The 17,003-nt window shown below is 40.8% G+C and overlaps 1 protein-coding gene across 2 annotated transcripts in view; it reads right to left on the reverse strand.

Annotated features, from left to right (window-relative positions):
• Positions 1 to 17,003, reverse strand: part of MEIS1 (Meis homeobox 1) — a 133,528-nt gene that overhangs the window by 108,541 nt on the left and 7,984 nt on the right. Inside the window, exon 7 of one of the 2 annotated variants that reach the window (XM_012807436.2) lies at positions 4,095 to 4,100. The exons of the other annotated variant lie outside the window; for it this stretch is intronic. Coding sequence (XP_012662890.1) covers positions 4,095 to 4,100 — 6 coding nt within the window. The remainder of the gene's footprint in view (positions 1 to 4,094; positions 4,101 to 17,003) is intronic. 2 annotated transcript variants of the gene reach the window in all.

A 17,003-nucleotide genomic window follows, 5' to 3' on the forward strand; every position in this document is an offset into this window, starting at 1 on the left:
CACATTGCATGTCAAATCAGCACACTGCACCCCATAAATGTACAGAATTATGATTTAATTTTAAAAAACTATCCTGCCTTCCCACACAAAGGTATCCACTGGTGACTTTTCTTCTTTCCTTCCTTAACTTTTTCTATCCATTCCTTAAATTCGAACATATTTCAGGACCTCTTATTGCTTTCCATGTTTTCCTTGGACAATTCCTTTCTCTACCATGGCTTGATTTATTACCTATATGCTAAGAAATCTGTGTGTCTGAATCTCTTATTTGGTCTTAGCTGTGTATGTTCAACTACCTGCTAAATCATCTCCATGCAAAAATGCACACCTCACTCACCAAGCCCAAATCATGCTTCCGACTCATTTTTTTTTTATTCACTGACCTAGTAGGTATCACACCAGCATCCCTGCTGTAAACCTAAGAACCACTCATGATAGCTCTCTTTCTCGCTCTCCTCACCACCTCCCCATTCAATCAGTTAAGTCTCAGTCCATTTTGATCCCAAATATTTCTCAAATAAATCTCTCATGTTTCACCTTAGTGATTTCTGTTCTTTTTAAGGCCCTACTGACTCCCCAGCTTCTAAAGACTTCATTTCCACCAGAACATAAGCTCCATGAGGTCAAGAACATTGCCAGTTTGCTCCCTGTTGCATCCTGAGTATCAGAAGCACAGTGCCCAGGACTCGGCTGTCCCTCAGGAAATGTCCACCGAATGAATGAGCTGCTCCCCACAGTCTGCAGAGTGCGATCTGGGGTCCTTAGCCGGAAGCCTTGCAACATCTCCCCTGAGGAGCACACCTCTCCTGCTTCCTTGGGCTCCAGCAACACCCAGACACGAGTGATTTCGGACAGATTCTCTGCTGCTTATTTCTCCAGCCTTATGGTCATCCATCTTCCCTCTGCCTGCAGAGCCCTGCCTGGCTCCAGCCCCTGAGCATCTCCTTCTTGGTACTTAAGGTCCAGCTCAGATAGCACCTCCCCAGGAAAGCCTTCCCTGACACATGTGGTCCCCAGGATGAGTGAGGCTCTGCTCCCCTGAGCGCTGAGGCCGCCTCACGCCCACCTCTGTCATCTTACTCTCTCACTGCTCTGTGATGACCAATGTGCCTCTCTACAGTTCCATGCTACGAAGATTGTAAAGTCCCAGACTACACCTTATTCATCTTTACATCCTCCATCCTACAAAGAGATCTATACTATGGTAGCTACAAATATGTATGAATGAATGAATGAATGAATGAATCTATAGGGGATCTCTGTTTTAAATGGTTACCTGATACTGTGATCATCTATATTACACATCACAAAACATCTAAAAAAGACTCCCACAATTTAAAGACATTTAATATATTTGCATTCACTCAAACACACACTACTGTGAAAATACATCAATACTCAGTTGCAGCATAACACAGTTAAAAGAAAGGGAATTTGAAGCTAGCTAGATTCCTCTTTGAAACCTGGCTATGCCACTTACATGTTTTTGGACAAGTGAGAACCTTTTGGAACTTTAATGTCCTAACTTGCAAATGGAGATAACAAGTAGTCCCCTGCAGATACAATGTATGTAAACTGCCAAGCATGCAGCAAGCGCTCAATAAATGCCAGCCATTGTTGTTCTTAATGTAACAACACAGGCTGACCTAAGACAATCCTGGGATACCCACCTATAGGTATATTTAGTTTATAGACCTTCTGGAAAGAATGGTTAACCGGAGCTGGCTTTGTGCACAGCTTGGTATGCCTTTGGGCTATCTCCCAGCTGGTGTGTGCTTGGGGAATGCAAACTGATCTTATTTTCACCTTGGAATAACATGATTTTACAGGTGGTTTGCTCCTCCCCACCCCATCAAGTTTAATTTGATACCTAATATTTACAAATCACTTTACAGTATACAAAGCATTTGACACATGTCCCCCATCACTCATTCATCACATCAGGAGGATGCCAGCAACACTTTTTAAAACCAAAAATAAATAGGCCTTTTTTTCTTTCCCTCCAAAACTTGCACCCGACTACTATCCTTCAGAAGGGGGATGACTGAGAGTGTGATGATCTTGACCCTGAAGAGGGCGGCAGCAACTATGGAGAAATTGATGAAATAATCACAGTGTTCAAAATTGGAAGTCAGTCCACACTTCTCAATAGGCGGGGTTCTCTCCGAGGAGATACATTCACTCTCTCAAATCACCAGGGTCTCTTTAGTAAATGATCCCTAGTGCCCTAAAAGAGCTGGCTCGTCTCCAGGGACGAGCAATTTAGTCTCTTCAGTTCAGGAGGTCGCCAGTCAGTGTGGGGAATGCAGTAACGTGTGCACGCTCAGGCGCGCACACTCCCCCCCAGTCTCCACGGCCTGTGTGCGCACACACGTGCACACCTGTGTTCACCTGTGTAGCCCAGTGCAGGGGATCGTTGCACGTCACCACCCCAGACTGCTGGGGAGTCACATCGAATTAGCCCCCTCCCCTGGACTTTGTACCTCCGTCTAAACAGGGTCCCTCAGGATCCTTAAAGCACTTGACTTCAACAAATGCGATTCCTCATACAGTCCTCGGTCAATGATATCATCCAAGGAAAGGGACTAGAGAGACCCACAGGCAGAGAAATATGGAGAGAAGAGGCCAAAGAACTTCTGTGAGAAATAGATGCATATTTATCTGTGTGTGCTTGAGGTTGGGGAATAGGGGATGCTGAGAAAATGGTGTGTGTGTGTGTATATATATATATATATTTTTTTTTTTTAGAAACAGAGTCTTTCTATGTTTTGTGTGTGTATATATGTGTGTGTGTGTCTATATATAAGTAAATATATATTATACATATATATTTGTGTGTGTGTCTATATATAAGTAAATATATATATTTACTTATTAGAAACAGAGTCTTTCTATGTTGCCCAGGCAAGAGGACAGTGGTACAATAGCTCACTAAAGGCTTGAACTCCCGCACAGAAGCCATCCTCTTGCCTTACCCTCCAAAGTAGCTAGGACTATAGGCCTGCACCTCCACACGGAGTTATTTTTGTTTTCTATAAATAAGGTCTTAGAATATTGCCCAGGCTGATCTCAAACTCCTGGCCTAAAGCCTCCTGCCTAGGCTTCTCAAAGTACTGGGATTATAGGCATGAGCCACTGTGCCCAGTCCTATATGAGTATTTGAAGCCTGATATGTTGAAACTCCTGTTGAAATTCTCGGTGTCTCCATACCCAGACATACCACACACTCACTCAGCCCACTTCACCACCACATATTGAGCACCTACAGTTTGCTAGCGCCCTGGGTAAAGGCTGCTCCTCTCAAAACGTACTTGCTTGGTGGTATATCCACTCAACTTTAAATGCAGGTCATTCAGGAAAAAAAATAAAATTCTCTATATAGGCTTCCAGAGCAATCCCTGGAAATCATTAAGAAAAATTCATTAACCACAAGTTTAGGCAACATGTTTCACTTTGTCTTCTTTTTAAAAAAATTTTTTAAACACAGTAAAACTATTCTGTTACCTTTGTGCAGGTAGAAGTTTTTAAATGCCAGAAGCATTCGAAAGCTAATACTTCAGTATGCACGGTGCAATAGATTAGAGGCCATGTTAGAATGTTTTGAGGGGTTGGTCTGGGTGTGAAATACTGCGTTTTAGAGAAGCCTTTTCTAAGTCCACACATGGTCCTGCTGACAAAGCACAGAGGCAGCTTTCAGTGCTGGTGGGGTCCTGAGGTGCTCCCTGACGGCGGCCCACACTCGCCTTCCACAGGGAGGCCACTTTGTAGACGTCACCTCCCTTGCACACTTCAGCCCAATTTCCTGGATGACACTCCTTTTCCTCATTTCCTTCACTGTCCCCATCCCTGTTCACTTACCTGTGCCAAGTCCATAGACCTGCCAGGGTCCTTGTTGAGCCCCTTTATAATACCGTGATAAGATGTGCTTATTACTTTACTTCATTGAGGCCTGAAGGGTAATTTTGGTGACTCGGGGCAGCTGGTAAATTAGTGGTAAGATGATGGAAATCCAGCTTCCCTCCTAAGAATCTGTGGCTGTCACTAACACATCACATTTCCTCTTCTCATAGTCCCAGCCCTACCATATTTGTCACTGGGGACTTTTAATCGAAAACTGCATCTCGATCATCTAATCATCCCTGAGGTATCACGCTCACTACGTTGGTGCCAGCCAGTATCTTTACACACAGCTTGTCCAATTCAGCATCCAACGAGCCAGATTTCTAAGATGTTAACAGCTAAACAACGTCAAATACATGCAAAATATTTACGTATAGCACCCTGATATTTCCCAATATTTATACCTAAGTATTTCATATATGCTGTCTTGCTTTCAAATACACGTGTCCGTATGTGTGTGTATATAATCACACTATGTATAATAAGATAATGGTCGTGGTGGGTAATACGTAGAGTCAGAGACAATGTCTGGTAAATTGGGCTCTATATTTCCCAGGTCTCACGTACCCCAAATAAAACCTACCAAAATGATAATTCTTCAAACACTGAATCCTCTATCTCTGTGTAATGAGGCATGTAGTGAAGAGGAAGAAAATTTTTGTGCTTTTTTGCCTTTGGTGAAAATTCTCCAAGGAGTAATTTCATCTTTAAATGAAAAGTTTTCTATCAGGTGACTGTGTGAGTCCCTGGAATCTCAGAAGGCCAGGTCTGGACCCAGAGGGACACAGAGTCACACACGTGTGCCCCCACCTAAGCACATACAGTAATACAAACCCATCCTGAGCATGAGGCATAAAGCAAAAGAGCGTGGAAAAATGAATCTAATGTTTTAAATTACGTAGTAATAGAACTTAAAGCAACTTGGCTGTCAGTTATATTTTAAAAGTCTATTGGGCCTGAACTATTTTGCCCACTTTCCTACAAATATCCAGGCTCCGTTCTCTCCACACTCAGGGCTTGGCCCCTATTGCTGACCGTGAAGGCAGGGACCTTGGGAAGCTCAGGCTCAACACCATGTGACACTCGCCCAATGCTGCTTCAAACCCTACTTTCCCATAGCCTGCTGTCCTTTAGATCTCAAGTGGGATACTTTCAGGACTTTATTAATCTGCATAATTGAATAATTTACTCAAGAAATTAAAAGTGAATCTACAATGCCAAACAAAGATCTACAGATGCAGAACAACCCCCTCTACAATATTCCAAAAGCTTTGCTGATGAAACCCATACCACATTGATCTGATACACTTTGCCCAATTCTTCAACTTTGAGAATCAATGCTAACATCATCCCAGTGACCCCACTGTGGTCTAAGAAGATAATGTAGGTTTCGACATGTGGTACATTCAGACAAATTAGAAGCCAAAAAATAATTACAACCAAAGGGCAATTGAGAAGAACTGACAACAAGTTTTACCAAGTCTCAAAACTGGCAAGTAATAAACTGTAGGTAAATAATTGAGAAATCATTCAGGTGCATATAATTCAAATTCTACTAAGCAATTTGTTATAGAGAAAAATCTCATAAAGAGTGGACGAGATAAAGCCTCATAACACTAAAAAATCTTACTAAAATATGTATTTATGTTTTAGTAACTTTCCTTTGTCATTGTACTATATCTGGCAAGCTATTAATAAAAATAAATTCTTATATTTAATGATTTTAATAACACTATGTGGTTTTCCTTCTAAATCACTCTTAAACTCTTAACTCTATAGTTCATAGAGTTAAATGTTTGACTGAGAAAAAAAAAAACAAACCCTAATCCAGTTAGCGCACTCTACTTCCAAATATTTATACCTAAGTATTTCAAACCATACTCTTCATTTACCTGCTGAGAGCTTTCTACTGAATTTTAGATTATTTTTTATGATTCCTATTTAGCAGTGGGAGAAGGTTCAGTAAATCGCATGCCAATATACCTGGTGCTGTAAAATCCCTTTTATAAGACTGTTTGCTTCCCAATGTTTTACTTTACATTTGTAACGTAGTATCAGTGCTCCTTGTTCTGCAAACAAATTAAGATAAAATAAACTCAAAAGTGTCTTACATAAAACAATTTTAAACCACAAACTTTCTAGGCAAGCATCCTAGCAAAAAGAACATCCACTAATGCAGAAAACACTGTCCCCTGAGCACAAGTAGATAATAAGCCCCTGCCACTAATCAGGCCTTAGCACGAAGCATGTGCACTCAGAAATGTGGGAGAAAGAACTTAGCACGAGGTCTGCAAGAACCGTTTGACCCAAAGCGTGATTTTGCAGTGATTCACTACACCATCTCAGCAAGATATCACGGGTCCACTCTCCTTATTCATAGTACATATGATGAAATCAGAATAAAAATGACCCCTCATAGTAGCAACTAAGATGATACTTTTCTTAAACTCTATGATTATAAAATAGTCTATAAAACCACACCCACATCAACCAGTACCAAATCCTTCCGCCGCAAATCCAGCTCATTATTAAGGGTTTGGGAGAATACAAGTGAGAAGGTAAAATACTATTTAATATAGTTTTTTTCAGGGGTTTGCTATTTTAAATACTTCAGGTGAATTGGTAATTTAGTTCTTACAGTAACTCAGTGAAGTGGGTACCAGTGTCGGGCCCATTTTACAGATCTGAAAGGAGGCGCATCAAGGTGCAGTAACTTAACCCTCTCAAAGCAAAGTCTAAGTTCAACCATAAGTGCTCTGACTTGATGCTGTATATACTTCTTTAGGACACTGCCTGCCTGAAAGGGTGTGTAACCAGAAGTTATAATCAGAACACTTAATTGTTCTTTCTTTTTTCTTTTTTTTTTTTTAATTTAAGTGTTTCAGAAGTTTTCTCTTCTCTAATTCTAAGCTCTCAAACCAAAGAGCACACAATTTTGATGTGAAAAGGAAAAAGATAATTCAACCAAGATACAGTCTGGTCTTATTCTACGACCTTGGAGCAAAATAAAGAATTGTAACGCCTTGGTACTTTGAATAAAGAATTGTAAAAAATTATAATTACTGTTGATTTCCACTACTAATTAGTAACAGCATATTTTCTCATTTTCCAATGGTTTCTTTAGAAGCACGTCTTTATTTTTTATGTTTTGATTCAATTTTATTTTCAAGTATCTCGCTTGATTTCTAAATTTTTAAGTTCTCTGACAATATTCCGTTGGGAGGTAGGGAGAATATGACTCCCCTTCCTTCGTTGTTTACCTTAGGCAACATCATCAGAGAGCACCTTGAAATTTAATTTGAGCTTCTGGTTCCTGGAATGGCCACGGCCAAGCACCCTGTATTTCAAGGTGCTTAACTAAGAGATCAACCACAGCAACTGTGAATTCCAGAAGAAGGATGCTGAGTTGCACCGTGCACCTTTTAAGAAATTCCAGTTAATCAGAATGCCGTTCTCCAGCCATACCCAAAGGCTATTATTCTAGAGGCTGTTCATACTATTTTAACGGTTATAGAGTATTTGGAGTATTGGAAGTATGCTACAAGTGAAGAAAAGCCCCAGAATTGATTTGTCAATGTTTTAGTGCCCCCCTTTTCTATTGGCATGTTCTCAATGTGCCCTCAATAAATATTAAACACTCACTACCCGGGTGGCATGCAAGCCTTTAGACTGTCGCAACGGTAGAGAGAAGAACAATGCACCTAATTGAAATGGCAGGGTAGTTTGGAAAATAAAATTGAGTTGCTGCAAATTCCAAATTCTAGAATAAAAATGTTTATACTCACTTAAATGCAGATTGTTACTGGCTTTGAATAATTACTAGAATGAAAGATATTTGAACACCAACAAGGTAGTCGGTAGGAGCAAAACAAGCAGAGTCTGCATGTCTTTATTATTCCGAGCAAAGAAGTACAAGATACAACAAGGTTGATATTTTTCTTGGTGATTTTCTTAATAAACACAACTTGTGAAATCCCCAAATATGGTGAAACAATAAGGGCAAGCCAGGAAATGCCCAACTGGTCTTAAAAACGTCATGGGAGATATTCCTATGAAAATTTCTAAACACATTAAGGGCAGAAAAAAGCACAATGAAGGAAAAGAAGGGGTTAAAATATTCTGCTACCTCAATATCTTTTCTTTTTCTCAAACATCCTAATTTATCAACAAGATCCTGGTTCCTGAGTCTCTTTGTTAGATGCTGGAGCCAAGAAAACTATGACAATTAAAATGAAAATGACAAAATGCATTTTCATCTAGAGCTATGAAATGTAAACATGTAATGACTCTATAAGAAATGATATTTATCTGTACTATGAGGACAATCCTTATTATCTATCAGGGCTATAGCATCTTTGGCAGAGATGCCACCCTTATCTCATGAAAATAAATGCCATATGCTCTGTGGAGTTATGGCATAATTCCCATAAATAATGTATATGATAGAATGTAAATAAATAATACATTTATCTGAACTGTTCAAGAGTGAAGGGCAGGATGGCCACTCATGACACTAAGTCTCTTATGAATGAACAATTTTAAATAAAAGTAATGTTCCGTGGTGGGTTATCACGAAATTTTTACACAAAGATATTCCTAAACAAGGGTTTTAAAACAACTCTAGATCTGGTAGAGACAGTCCAGTAAATGTTCCCACTGAGCCCAAAATGCGCAGTTTAATTCTATTGTTAAATTTTCTGTTTTGATTCTAACATTATCGCTAATAGCATCTTACCTGTTTGCTGTCATTTTTATTTCTCACTATATAATGCTGGTTTACTTGATCAAAGAAGTATCTGGATTTAAAATGTCATGTATGAGTTCTTACTTCATGAAATACAGAGTATTTATTTTTCTTCAGTGAGAGTGACTTAAACATTGCAATAAATAGATAGGAAAGCTACATATAAAAAAATAAAGAAGAAGCCACCTGCTCTAGTTAGTTTGCTGAGACTTTGTATTGTAAAAATTGTTAGTCTACTCTTGTCGACAAACTCTTCACCTCATCTAACCAGGGTAAGCATGCCTTTAGAATCTCCGACATTGTACACTGTTTAGTTTGAAATTAAGATTTCAAATTGCAAAGGAAATAATCTCTGAATCATAGAAAACCTTATAGGTCACAGTTAATCATAGCTTGTCTATCAAATTGAATTAATGTTCTAGAATCCATGCAGATAGTTATGGACATTATCAGAAGTTTTATTGTCAAAGAAACTTTTATTCTCTCACCTTTGAGTATTTGTAAAAGAGAAATCAGTCTTTCCCAAGTTGGGACAGGGTAAGGAAACTCCGGGTTTACATCAAATTGCTCCCTGTACTGTGCTTTGATGACTCTGCCACTTTCACTATAAACTTCATTTTCCAGAGTTTCATAATAATCATAAAAACACTTCACTTTCAAGAGTTTCTATGGGACATAATGTGAATGCAAATTCAGAATAAAATGCAAATCATGGAGGTCTGGGACCAAGGACGGACTATCAGTTAGGAATATAGTCACTGAAAATGCACATTTAGGCCTTTAGAGGAAGAACAGAGGGGGTGATATTAGTCTTTATATCAAATGTTCACACCCCGAGGGAAGGCAAATAAGAATAACAGTTTTCAGTTTTTCACCTAATTATAAAGCACAGGCTGGGAATATTTGACGACTTTGGCCTCTATTCATTCTTGTTCTAAAGTGAGTAACATTTTTCATCTTCTCAGGAAAAGAAACTCACTTATGGCTAGTAACCCACAAAATACTCCAATAGGAAAACAAGACTTAGCAAAGTACTTCAAGTTCAAGTCTCAGGCATTGAAAGTTTCCAAACAGGGAAAAATAAGTAATCAGAAAAAGAAAGGGTTATACTTCTACCTTGCTAAGTAAATAACCAACAACCTAGAAATTATAGCTAATGAAAAATAGACATGCTTCCATGTAGAAAAGCATAAAGACAAATCTATAAAAATGGGAATTAATAAGCAACAATTAATTCTAAGTTAGCTCATGTGGCCAGGTATTGATATTAGAATGTTGTCATATATTGATATTAGAATAATTCTAGCATCACTCAAAATATTAGTTATTTATTTATTACCATATTCTAAATGAGTCAAAATAATGTACGTTTGAGTCCATTATCAAATGTAAGACTTCTATTAGGTTAAAATGAAAAAGAACCAGCATAGTTGTAACATTTTGCTTAAACTTGTCAAATTCATAAAAGGTTGTGGTCATTTTTAAAGAATTACTTAGCGAACTGAAATTGATAGTAACAGAACTTCCTTTCTGCAGAAGAATATGATTTCATTTAAGTTTTTTAAAAGAAACACAACACTACACACTCAAGACTCTCTACCTCATGAATATAAATTCTATTAATTATAAACAAAGTTACGAAGTGTCAGGGGAAGAATCAATTGTAGAAATGTATGTTTGAGAATTACAAAACAAAGAAAACTTTATTTGTAACCCTACTAGTTTATGCCATGTAAGTCAGTGCATATGTCATAGAAAAAGCCATAATATAGTTATTTCATGTTTTAAAAACAGTTAATGAAATAGTTCTGGCTATACTTGTATTTGCTTGTATATGCCCATGACACCAGTAAACAACAGGTATATAATTCAGTAAATGTAGAAATATGCTCTTTCTATACCAAGGAATAAACGTTTTTATGGTATGTGTTAGTCGATTTTAGGAATTCTAATCAAGAAGTCAAGCAATACAAAGAAAGTTCACAAGATTTGGACTCTTATAGTTTCCTTTAATAAGAACATATTTTCTAGATTAAGAAATGCCATTTGGCAAAAGAGTATTCGAAGACAGTCTAGTAAAGTGTTGCCAATTGCGTTAATTCTACACACCTGAACGCATTAAATTGACTAAAATTGGATTCTAGTGACAAATATTTAAATGAATATATTCTTGCTTATTTCACACAGTATCCTACATATCATTCATTCCAATGTCAAATTTATAAGCATTGGGAATTCAGCAATTGCCCAATATAGATATACTTCCTAGAGAGGCCTCCAAAAGCTTCCTCCAATTCCTATAATCTTGAAATCATGGCATGTTACATTAAGGACACAGTTAAGATGTTCTTTCATCTTTTACACTACATCTGCTTGAATTTTTCAAAATTGATTTTATACACACATCGTTCATTCACAAATGTTAAGGAGAGGAAAATATCCAAATGTATACAGGATGTCAAAAGCCAAATTTTGGAATTGTTATTAAAATTGAAATTGAGAGACTACATTGTAGGTGTTTTAGACCCTAACTCTTTAAACAGGCATTGTATCCTGCTACTGCCCTCTGAGTAAGAACAGTCAGCCCAGGGTGATTTACAGCACTCTTGTTTTACTTGGGATTTTAAAAACCTTTAAGTCTAACATCTGCACAATTGTCCTTAAACGGTGTCACCTGAATTCTGTTTCTCTATTTGTGCAATAATAGTTTCCCATAATTTTGCTGTAATTTTAAAATATTCAAGCTTTTTTGCACTCAGGAGAAATAGCAAAAATTTTCATCTCAATTATAACATAAATTTGAAGCACTACTTTGGATAAAAATATGACAGATATCATAATCCAAAAAGGCCACGCAAAGTGCTACAGTTGCAAACATTTAATACTGTGTAACAAAAATGACTGAGAACAGTATCAGTTTACTATCCTTCAACTATTTCCCTGACAGTAGAGTCAAATAATTTTGAGTTATAGACCTCCTTACAGGAAGTCTTATTTCATGTTCATTTTAGGCCCTATAGGAATCTGGCCGTATGCCGACTTTTCCTTTAAAAGTTTCTGTATACACTCTTGGGTTGTGTTTGATGATTAAATTATCATGTATTAAAACTTTAGCATTTCACATTTGTTTGACATATTTACATTTCATAAAAAAATATTGTTGTTGCCGTAGAAAGCGTAACATTACCAATATGAAAATACTTCACTTGAATTCGTGTTGACAGTATTTTCATGTATGGCAAGTGTCTTAATGTAACTTGTTATGCGTTCTTCACAGTTTGTCCAACTGTCGGGGTTCCACCTGCGAGGGAAGGTAAGCTAGTTTTATCATAGTACGCCTCATGGTAATACTTTGGCCTTAGGAAACATACGTTTCTGCTATGGGACCACAGAGAGTCTTTGCGTTTTAAGAGCATGGAGTTTTGCTGAATAATTTTCCTTCCATCATCCAGCAACAGCTGTGTTTTAAATCTTTTGGACTATGACAAACATTTTAAAATTTAAACATATGAGTGTTTGAAAACATGATGATTTAAACTTTGTTTATTTTCAAAGTTGGGCAATTATAGCATGATATTTCAGTTCCTTTTTGGAAAGCAGGGCCCACATGCTAATCCTTTTTTTCTTCCTCCTCCTCTTTTCTTCCTCTACTCTTTTAAGTTTCTCCGTGTTTCTAACACAAATCTCTAAGTTAGGACCAATAGCTGTAGTAAACACACTACTCAATATACTTCCAAATGATGAGCAATGGAGTCATTCTGGTGGGAGAGGAATTGCTATTTGAGTGACCTACTGCCACAGAGCTAGTTAAATCACTGAACAATAGTTACTGTTATGAGCCTTTACTTTGTACAAAGTAGCGTTAGTATCACTGCTTTCCATTAACCATGGAACTTGCACTGAGGACTTCCAGTGAGAGAGAGATGGAAAGAGAGAGAAAGAGAGGAGCTATGAGAAGGGAATCATTATTGTGATATTAACATTCGGACTTTAAGATATTTTATAATGCAATTGATCTCCACATATCTGAATATACTTTTTCCCTTTTTTTCTGAAATATTTTTAAGTGGTCTTATTAGCTACACTTATTAGAAATGAATACATCCCTACTTTGAAACTCACACATAAATACACACTAAAAGTCAATCAGAAAATAACAGCAAAAATACACCTGACAAACAACAAATTCTTCATTCAAAGGGCACTGAGCAATAAAGGCACTGGAATGAACATCCCAATTAGCCAGTGTAGTGACAAGCAGTCAACACCTTATTATTTAATCATTAAAGAGACTCTTGCCATAATTTCCTTTTGACATATTTTTTTAAAGGAATTAAGAATATACTACATGACCCATAACAACAATCAAAAGGAAAGTTAGATGGCGCTAAGACCTTATCACTTGCAAGGACTGTAGACGGAGAAGTTTCAAGATTAAAGCATTAAGTGGAAACCTATGAAGCATTTCCGATTTAAATGAGATATATCCAAATGTAAGTATCTAGACAACCTACATGACGGAGGCACCACTTTCCTGTCTCCCACTGCTTGTGCCTACTTTTCTTACTGGATGAAAATGAACTGAGGACATTTCTAGTATTAACAAACATCCGCTGGCCCCTCCACTGGTTTCGAAGGCAGCAGATCAATCCGTGAAGGACATCAGGTTTTTCCTTGTCCTTCCATCCTCAAGCCTTACAGAAACATCTCCCCCAAAGGGAAAGCTGAAATCTTTGAATGAATCCCTACCCCTACTTTGGAGGAGGAGGTAGTTTTCAGCAAAATCTCACTTCGGTTTTAAGAATTTTAACCCAAATCGTGCTTTAGAAACAGAATTGTGAACTGTTGAAATAAACCAATCTCCACCAGAGTTCACAGGCCCACTTGGGAATCAAAGCGCACTGGCCCAGGCCTGTCTCGGATCCCTGAGGCCTGGTGGCCTTGCCTCTCCCGCCTGGGCTGCACAGCCCCAGCCCAGACGACCTGCCACCCGGGAGCTGCCAGCACTTGGCGTTTAACCTGCCTCGCAAGCGTGGCTCTTTGGTTTCACCTCTGCAAACCATATTACTTCTCCCCCAGACGTCAGAGACAAATCTGGATTAACATGCAACAGGGCGCCAGCCTTCGCCCAGGAGCTGCTCAATGCAGATTCAGTCGAGGACCCCCCGAAGAGCAGCTGTGGAATAAAGACTGTAATCCAAAGGGACCATTTCTCTGCCTCCCGCTGCTTGTGGGGAGAAGCGGGATAGTCGCTGATGCCTGAGCACAGGCCCGCTTAATCACCGGCAGGCGTGGGCTCCCGGAGAGGCGGCCTGGAGGCTCAGCTCCTTTCCCCACTCTCTCCCTACCCCCTCATTCTTGGGGGAGAATATGCTTAGCTTCACAGAGTGGCTAGCAACAGACAACCCTAGCAAGGAAGGAGACAGCTCCTCCCTGGAGGAGGCCTAGGTCTAGAATCTGGGTGGTCAGGCTCTTCGCCTAACCCTCCTTGGCATCCCCAGTCCCATCACCGGCGCCCCAAACAAGCCCCAGCCTCCCCTCGACTGGCATCCTTCCTCCCTGCCAGTCAGACTCATCTCTCACCTCAACACCTGGCACCTTGGTTCCCTGCCTGTCTGTTCCCGGGTCGCCGCCCGGCCCTTGCTATACACGCTGAGAGCTGGAAGGTCCCTAACTGTCCCCAGCCCCTGGGGGCGTCTGGAACTTCGGTGCGGAGCCAGGAGCACAGCGGTCGGGAGAGGGCGCCCGGGAGGTGGCCTGCGCCCGCCAGAGGTGACTCTCTGGCAGGGAGATCTCCGGGCCGCCTGCAACACTAGGGTGGGAGGAGGACCTCGGGTGTGGGGGAGAATGGGATTACAGCTTCTAGGTATCTTAATCTGATAAAAAATAAAGAGAGAAAGACAGAAGAAAAACACAACAACACCAACACTACAAGGCCAAGTGGATTTCCGCCGACTTAGCCCTCCAGGAAACCGCCTGGTATCAAAGTAGTGGATTCCAGATCCCAGGGCGGGTGGCAGCCTTCGCGCCCTCCGAAGGAAAAAAAAGTAAAATAAAATAAACCGAGCTGCCAGCAGGCCCTAGAGACAGAGGGGTTAATGAGCTAACGAGGCCCAATGCTCGAACAGCACCAGAAGCGTCCAGGGCTAGAGTGCACCTTCCGCGGGGGGCTTAAACTGGCTGGGCAGCATTCGCCAACAGGTGGAGAGGCCATTCTTTTTGGCCCGGCCCCCAGAGTGCTGCACTAGGGGTTCAGAGCCCCCAGGAACAGGCTAGCAGGCTCCAGTCTGAAGAACCGGCGCCTATGGGGAGGCCCTGGTGCCCCATCCCTTGCTCCACACCTCCCCAAGGCACGGAGCCCACCAGCATCCCAGGCACAGTGCCTCCTGAGTCCTGCGCTCCGCGCTCCCCTCTCCAAACCCCACCTAGGCACGCTAGCTCCTGACTCCCGAGAACTGGATTAATTAGAAAGAACAAACTTGGGTTTGCTGCCCTCGGATCAAAGGAGACGTGGGTGAGCCGGAGGGGGTCACGAGTGAGCCTAGAGCAAAGGCCAACAGCGCGCCATGAGCTCAGCCAAGGCTGCGAAGCCCACCGCTAAATAGTGGGGACTAGATGTACGATTCTCATTTTAGAAGTAGGCGAGAATGAAATGTGAATTTTTATCCAGTACAATCCCATACCAATCTTTGCCTATCTCAAATTAAGCTAATCAGGTAACAAAAGTTTATAAAAGGAGTAGGGAGAGAATTCAGTGATTTTATATCAATTTTGTATTCCCTCTCTCCACACAAAAACCCTGTAACTTTAGTCTTTTATCTTTGACTTTAATAAAATAATGATGCGTTGAGAAAATGGGGTATAAATCTTCATTTTGGAGGCAATTAAAGTGTTGATTTCATTCATGCCCCTAAGCAATTCTTGTAATTTGCTCAAATAGCTTTATGTACCCAGCACTCCGGAGCTTTTAGAATCCCATTTTCTAGTTAGGCTTGTTGGATTACAATTTTTATTCAACAGCAGCTACCGGAGGGTTCCTCGGCAGAATCTGCACTTTACAGCTCCCGGGTGAGGGCTGGTGGGCTGAACTAGGCATGGGGCCGGCAGCCCGCAGCGCCAAGGCTGGGAGCCGCCTGCCGTTTTCCCACCTCCGGGCGGCCAAGCCGGGATTGCACTTGCTGGCTGTTTCTTGCCCTGGTCTCTACTGCTGGAAGTTTCCAACCTGCCAAATAGTGAAGACCCGGAGTACTGGCACTTTTAAAGCTCTGTTCTGCCTTTCCCCTCGCTCTTACTGGGCAAAAGAACAATTTAGCCTGCGTCTCAGGATTGCCCAGAGAAATCCAAGCTGAGAATTTGTTTTAAAAGGATGATATGGAGAAAAAGAAACCATAAGATGACACCAAGAAAGAGGTGTCAGGCACTCAAGCAAGAGCTGTACAAGACACCCACTGGCCAACTGTGATCATGGCAGAGCTTGCAAAGGAAAATCCAGCAGAAGTAGCTGGCCTTTGGCTCAACAAAGGCAGGCTGATCTCTTCCCCCAAGTTGGGACTCACGTGCCAAGTCAGAAAGAGAAACAACTCGGAGCCTTCCTTTATAATGGGGGGGCATGAGCAGGAGGCGGCAGAGGAGGCCGATACTCAAACATCTAGATGCTTCACAACAGTTCACCACAGAACTGTCCTGAGCCCTGTGTCATCTCATTCACTCCTCACATTTTCACTTTCATTGCCTTTTTGCAACTCTTTTGGACCAATCCAGAAACATAGAGACAGGAGAGAGAGAGAAACTGGAAGCAGAGAAATCCCTTCCTCCCCAAGCAACTCCAGATAAAAGTCATCCCCACTTAGTAACACATAGGGAAGAGTGGCCTGGTGGGAAGACTGCAGAGGAGGGAGTAAAGCAAGCAAAGGCCCTCAGTGGACAGCAAAGGCAGTGAGAAGGTCCCCACCCTCCACACCCGGGGAGCCACAGGGCGCTCCTGAGCTGACACTTCCAAAAGCTGCCAACCCAGAGGACTCAGAGCACATACCAGCTGGGGGATGAATGGAAAGGAGGAGGAGAAAAGTCCATATTTATCTGTTTTTATAACCTCGGCCTGGTCTTATTTTTTCTATTAAGTACAATAAAATGGGCGAGCTTGCAGCGAACACCTCACAAAGCAATGTTCAGTGAGGTCTAGAAGCGTTCGGCCGAGGAAAACTGACAAGACAGGCTAATGAACCGTATAGACAGGGAGAAAATAGCCAGCATTTGCTAGATTTCAAACCCTCGCTGTCTTTCTTAGACCACCTATCTTGGATTTATTCCTAATAAAATAAGAAATAAGCAGACCCTACACTTTTCTTTTCTTAGAGAT

Source organism: Otolemur garnettii, unplaced genomic scaffold (genome assembly GCF_000181295.1).
Source record: "Otolemur garnettii isolate 467f Iridium unplaced genomic scaffold, OtoGar3 scaffold00068, whole genome shotgun sequence".
NCBI lineage: Eukaryota > Metazoa > Chordata > Mammalia > Primates > Galagidae > Otolemur > Otolemur garnettii.